General features: G+C 48.6%; 1 protein-coding gene across 1 annotated transcript; it reads left to right on the top strand.

The window, feature by feature from the left end:
• Window positions 1-374: 374 nt before the first annotated feature.
• LOC102278464 (transcription factor SPT20 homolog) lies at window positions 375-2,789 on the top strand. The gene has a single exon (XM_014480900.2). The coding sequence runs from the start codon at window positions 375-377 to the stop codon at window positions 2,787-2,789; it is 2,415 nt and encodes an 804-aa protein (XP_014336386.2).
• The last annotated feature ends 4,071 nt before the right edge of the window (window positions 2,790-6,860 follow it).

Below are 6,860 nucleotides of genomic sequence, written 5' to 3'. Positions count from 1 at the left end.
CACTTGTAGTTTGGGATGCTTGCTTTCAAGGTTATATGAAAAGAGGGTCTATCACAGCCAAGCCCTTGGAGGAAGTGTGGGCTGTTGGGTAATGGAATGATGAGACTGGAATCTGTTTGTGCACACCTGGGAAGCAATGCCCTGAGGGCGGGGTGGGACCTGCTTCCAGCCCATCTGCAGCAGCGAGAGGCTAGACCAGCGCTGAATTTCTCCAAGTCGCAGGTATTTTGTGCTCTGCTTGTTGAGGGGCGGGTTTCTTGGTGTTTATTTTGAGGTACACTGCTCGCTCCACTGTGGAGTGGCCGCATTTGCAAGACTGAGCTCATCGCCCACTTCCATGTGCTCTTCTTACAGGGTCCCCATCTTGTATGATCATGCAGCAGGCTCTAGAGCAAGCTTTGGATCGCGCGGAGTATGTCATTGCAACCGCCCAGCAGAGACCGCCGAAAAGGAAATACTCATCGAGCGGAGAGGCGTCTCTCCAGGAAAAACTGTATGACATTTATGTTGAAGAATGTGAAAAACAGCCTGAGGTTACGGAGGAATTAAGAAGCAACGTGAACCTGTTAGAGAAGCTTCTTAGGAGAGAGTCGTTGCCCTGTTTGGTGATCAACCTGTACCCAGGAAAGCAGGGCTATTCCCTGATGCTCAAAGGGAAACATGGATCATATTCAGAGAGCATTCCACTGGCTTATGAAGAAGGGGAACTGCTTGAATACTTGGATGCAGAAGAATTACCTCCTGTATTGGTGGATCTCCTGGAAAAGTCTGCGGTTAACGTTTTTCATCAGGGGTGTGTCATAGCAGAGATACGGGACTACAGGCAGTCCAGTGCTGGGGAACCTCCACGTTACCAAAGCAGGCATATTCTCTTACGTCCCACCATGCAGACGTTAGTCTGCGATGTAGAGGCCATAGCCAGTGATGACCAGAACTGGACCCAGGAGGATAAACTTTTGCTTGAGAGCCAACTGATCTTAGCTACAGCGGAACCACTGTGTCTAGACCCTTCTGTATCAGTAGCCTGCATTGCAAATAGACTACTCTATAACAAACAAAAGCTAAACACTCTTCCCATGAAAAGGAGCCTCAAGAGGTTTTCGGCGCCTGCTCTGAATCGGCAACAGAAGCTGTCCCATTGTCCACCTCCTCCTGAGCTAAGAATCCTGACTTCTTGCAAAAAAATAAGAGAAAGTAAAACAAGTGGACATCATGGCCTTAAGACTTTTAAAGCAGGCAAGTGTGTAGATACATGGATACAGAGACCCTGTAACTTGGCTGTCCCAGCTCAAGTGGATGTGCAGAAATATGCTACAGGGAAGAAGCCTGTCAGATATGAGGAGTCACAACCAACCCAGAAGGTACTAGGTGATTCTGCAGTTGGATGTGAGGCTGCCTACCAATCCCAGGCAACAAGGTTAACCGTCAGGCAGCCAACTGATAATTCACTTGCCACTGGAAATGGGTCTGAGAACGAAGCCACAAGGGAGAGAGAGCCGTGTCTGCCCCAGCCCTCCACAGATGACCAGTTCAAGAGTTTCCTGCCCAGGCCACAGACTGATGCTGGGAGAGTGGTCAGTCGATCCGAGCAACTGGTCCAGAAGAGCGCCCAGTGTCCAGTGCAGACGTCACCCAGCTCCAGTGGCTCAGCCCATCTCAGGCAGCCTTCTCCAGGGACACAGTCAGCACAGCCTAGGGCTGCGTCCATCCAGTCCTCAGTGCCAGACTGGGGAGCCAGACCTCCACCCCCACTCAAGAGACGTCCCTGGAGCCTAGAGAAGAGCTCCTGCAGTGACAGCTTTACCTCACAGCAGGCGGGCAGCTCTCAGGCCCATCCATCTGCTGGCCCTGCTCCTCAGCCACCCAGTCTTTCCCAGAGATCGTCTGTCCAGCTGAACAGAGGTAGCTCCCTTCCTGCGGCCGCCCCGTCCACCACAGGCACGTTACAAAGAACCCCTGACGTCCAGGTCACGACCATCTCCCCTGGCCTGAAGGTCATCAGACTAGTGGGCCCCTTTAGCTGTAGCCAGGCCTCAGGGGGAGAGTGTGCCCCTAGGGCCCCCGCTCCTGTGGGGATCCAGCTGGGCCAGCGGCCCGCAGGATCTCGGCTACCAAACCGGAGGTCCACACCACCGCCGCTGCTTCCTCGTCCTCCTCCCCCTCCTCCCAGAACCATTCAGGTGCTTTTGAAAAACACTTCAGACCTCAGGCCCTTTGCTCTGGTGGAGCTCCCCCGCAGTTCACTGGTCTGGAGCAGCCAGCAGCGAGCCCCGCAGCAGTGTGTCTACCAGCTGGTTCCCCAGCGGGCCCCGCAACGGCCTCAGCCGCCAGCGGTCCAGGCTTCAGGCACGTGGTGTCCAGGGGCACAGACTCCACGAACACAAGCCTCAGGGCCACAGTGTCTGAGCACAGAGACCCCAGGGCCACAGGGTCGAAGTCCACAGGGTTTACAGGCTCCAGGGGCACAGAGTGTTGCCCGGCCCAGCACCACCATCCACACCCGGCCAGCAGTGGTTGTTCACCTCCAACGGCAGCAGGACTCTCTGCAGCCCCGGGTGCCCGGGTTGTCTCCACCAGGCTCTGTCCAGAGCCACCCGGGGCTGAGCATCTCGCATCACAGGATCCAGGCCTCACAGGCCCCGCACCGGCCGATTTACTGGAGGGTGGTACGGTGCCCAGTGGCTGCAGCCCCAACAGCCCCCACCGCGCCACCCCCTCGGGGCCCCAATCCAGGCAGCCAGACCGCAGGGACCCCGGAGGGAGGCCCCCCAGCCACCCCCAAGCCCTGAGGCCTGCCTGGTTTTCTCTCTTAAAAAAAAAAAAAATCCAAGAGCAGCCACCAAATGAATCCTGAGTGCCAACCTCATTTGGGTTGTTTTTTTTAATGTGTCACTATTTTACATTCTTGGATGTGCAGACCTTCCACAGAGGCACAATTTTTACATACAAGCCCCGAAGGTCTTTAATAAACTGGGATTATTTCACTTAAGCCATGGCTTTGGTGGTGGTTGTGCACAGTTATTTTTTTTGTGATGTTCTCAAGTGTATCCAGACCCAAACTAGGGTCAGTTTAAACTCCTGAAGCCTTGTTATTTCTCTCAGGCAATAAAACTGTAATACTAAGAAAGTAAAAATTAGTATTAACAAGATGACTTTTAAATTTTTAGATGAGTTACTAACACATGAACTGTGGCATCTTCACTATTTCACGTGTCCAGCTCACTGGTGTTTGGTAGACTCACCTTGTCGTACAACACATCTCTAGGATAACTTGTGCTTGCGCAAGTGAAACTCTCTCCCCGTGGAGCACCAACTCCTCAGGTTCCGTCTCCCCCAGCCCCCGCCCCCACCCTCTACTTTCTGGGTCTCTGAGTCTGGCTGTGGTAGATTCTTCCTAGAAGTGGGGTCCTGCAGTTGTCATCTTCGGTGAGGGGCTAATTTCACTGAGCATCTTGACTTCAAGGTCCATCCCTGTTAGCACGCCACGGGAAGGTCGTGGCTTTTTACAAAGGGTTTCACTGTATGTAATCTACAGTGAAGTGGTCTATGAAATATTAGAAACATCCTTCAGAAGAGAATGCACTTCCATATTTGTTAAGTTTTTGCACAGTGTATGAAATGCAATTTTTACACGTTTTGGGTGAGAAAAAGCTAAACATACCAAAAATTGATCTTATCACCTTAGAGACCCTGGACCCCTGCAGGTGTGCAGCAGGGGGTGGGGCACTTGCTTGCATGGTTGTCCCCAGCCCAGGTCCTCCAGGCTGCAGCTTTGAAAAGGCACTTCTGGGATGTGGTTGTCTCTCTATAAAATCATTTACATTTTTGAGATCCCTGGGTTGTTTGCAGAAGGTAAATAGCTAAATGTTTGGAAATGAGTCGATTTGTTTGTTTTTCAGGTGTTTTCAACCTTGTTACATTCGAGGTGATGTCCGCCTGCCCCCTTCCCTTCTGTCTCTTGCTGAGTGATCACCCATTGGTCAGCCGCCCCTGCTTCCTCTTCTCTATTTTTTTTCCTTTCTTTCTTATTTCAATGGGGCTCAAAAGATCCCTGAACTGTTCTGTTTACTTCATCCCTTTCTTCCCCCCTTTTTTTTATTGTGGTAAGTTTACGTAAGAATCACTTATTTTAAAGTGTACAATTAAGTGGCATTTACTCCATTTACAGTGTTATGCACCCACAACCTCTATTTCCAAAACATTTTCATCCCCCAAGGCAAATCTCTGCACCCATTCAGCACTCTCTTCCCAGCTTCCTCTCCCCCAGCCCAGGAAACCACCCATTTACATTATTTCTCTATGGACTTCCCCATTCTCCATTTTTCCTAAAAACAGAATCAGAGACTATCTGATCTTTGCTGTCTGGCCCCTTTCACTTGGCATGATGTTTTCGAGGTTCATCCATGTTGGCACAGGTCTCAGCACTTCCTTCCTTTTTAGGGTTGAATTCCCTTTCCTTGCGTGTGAACACCAGATTTTGTTTATCCACTATGTGTTGATGTACATTTGAGTTGTTCCCACCTTTTGCCATTGTGAATAGTGTGGCTCTGAACATTTGTGTACAAGTATCTGAATGCCTCTTTATATTTTGTTCTTTTAACTTTGAAGGAGAACTTGCTTATAAAATTATTTTTTCTAAGTATACATATATGCCTTTTGCCAGAACCAAGTAAAGGGAAGTTTGGTCTGGCAGTTCCAAAAGAGATGAGCGAAGAGACAGATAACAAGCGGTCTTACTCGATCAACCCAGCTGTACTAATGCGCTACAGATCCTGTTAAGGACAGATTTGATCAGCTTGAGGTCAACAACACAGAGAGGCCAGCGGAGTGACCCTGAGTCCATTAGAGCTTCATGCAGCCCACCCTGGACATCTTCGGGAATGGTGCCTGCGCTTTTAAGGAGTGAAGCAGTGCAATGGCCAATTGCAAAGAAGAGTTTATGCTCAGCTTGTGAGCCAACCAGACACCAGAACTCAGAATTTGTGTACCTCCTCTGTTCTGTCCTCACTGATCTTTTCAAGTGCAGATGGCGACACCAGCTGAAGTCCTGCTCCCTTCCCAGACAAGCAAATAAATGCAGCTTTGTTTCAGATTACTGTTTGGTGGTCTTTGTTTATTTTCTTCTAATGGTCCTCACCAAGGTTGGTACTTGATACAGGATCTCTTTAGAGTATAATACCTGTCTATGTTTTGTGAATAAACTTCTCATTCATTTTAGCATCTTGAGAACCTGCAGCCTCTTCCCTACCACAGACCAGATCCATGCACTTCATCTGAAATTTGTTCCCTGCAGGCCTTGTCTTCTGGACTTTAGGGCTGAGCATTCATAGTGAGGTGGTCGTGTGAAAGTAGATGGCCTCAGAATTTTCTGATACAGAACAGAAAAACTGATCCCAGTGATGATCATTCGGGAAAATCCAGGTGGACTCTGTACGGTCTGGCTTGTTGGGGGAGAGTTGGGGCCCTTGTCACAGGGTGGGGCTTTGAGCTCAGGATTATATTTCTTGAGGATAGTATCAAGTACAGGGAGAACTCTGGTTCTAGGTCAGCGGTGTCTGAAAGAAGTAGAATATGAATACTAAATGTTCAAAATCTACTAGCCACGTTTTATTAAGTAAAAAGAAACAGGAGAACTTACCTAGTGATTTAACCAAATATATCCAAAGGATATGTGATCAATATTTTAAAAATTTTAGTGAGAAATTTTATATTCCTTTATTTTTAAGAATATTTTCTTAAATTTATTTATTTTTGGCTTTCTCTAGTTGCAGTAAGCAGGGGTTAGTCTTCACGGCAGTGCTCGGGCTTCTCATTGCAGTGGCTTCTCTTGTTGCGGAGCACAGTCTCTAGGCACATGGGCTCAGTAGTTGTGGGGCATGAGCTTAGTCACCCCGTTGCATGTTGGATCATCCCAGGCCAGGGATGGAACTAGTGTCCCTGCATTGCCAGGTGCATTCTTAATCACTGGACCTACCAAGGAAGCCCTATATTCTCTTATTTTACTAAATCTTCAAAATCCAGATACTTCCAGCCTGTCTAACTTCAGGTGCAAAATTTTCATCAGAAATGCTGGATCTGACTTTACATTTTTACATTAAAAAATTTACAATTAACAGTGTAGATTCTTTTTCCGAACATAGTTTTCCAGTAATTGAATCAAGTACAAGTTTTACAATCTAAATGAGTTAAACTTTCTTCTTCAGTGTCACTACTCATGTTCCAAGTGGTTAGCAGCTGCCTATGGCTCTGATGTTGATCTGTGAAGCTCCAGAGGAGCAAAGCAGATCATAGAGACAGCACCTCAGGAATGATCTGGGTACCAATTCTGGAGATAAGGCTGGAGCCGATCACCAGAACACAAGGGTGGAGTGGAAGTGATGACGCAGATCCCATGCGCTGTGCGGCGCTCTCAGGAATCCTCACCGCCTCTGGTCACCTGGGCCCGGACTTGTAGGTAGAGATCAAGTGACCCCAGCCTTGGAGCTCGGAGGGTGGGAGAGACTGGAAAACAAGGGTCAGCCTTTTGCTGACTGTATTCAAAATGGCGATGCAGAGGCACTAACCATCCCAGCAATTAATTACAACTCACCTATCCCACCCATACCCCGGGGAGCTTGTAATCTGGGAATTTGAGAGGGGAGATTCACTATCAGCTCTTTCCCTTTCCTGTCACCCCTCCTCCCTGTCCAGTGTCAGCAACTCGAGCTCTTTGGCACAGAGGAAACCAGCACAGCCATGAGCTGGGTGATGGGAACATGGAGGCTCCTCCTTCTTCTGTGAAGAAGAAGTATGTTTGGTGTATGTTTAAAATTGGCCATACAAGTGTAAATCGCTTTATGGCATTTTGAGTAATTGAAGGT

Source organism: Bos mutus, chromosome X, assembly GCF_027580195.1.
Source record: "Bos mutus isolate GX-2022 chromosome X, NWIPB_WYAK_1.1, whole genome shotgun sequence".
Lineage (NCBI taxonomy): Eukaryota > Metazoa > Chordata > Mammalia > Artiodactyla > Bovidae > Bos > Bos mutus.
This window is presented reverse-complemented; position numbering and strand designations above follow the sequence as displayed.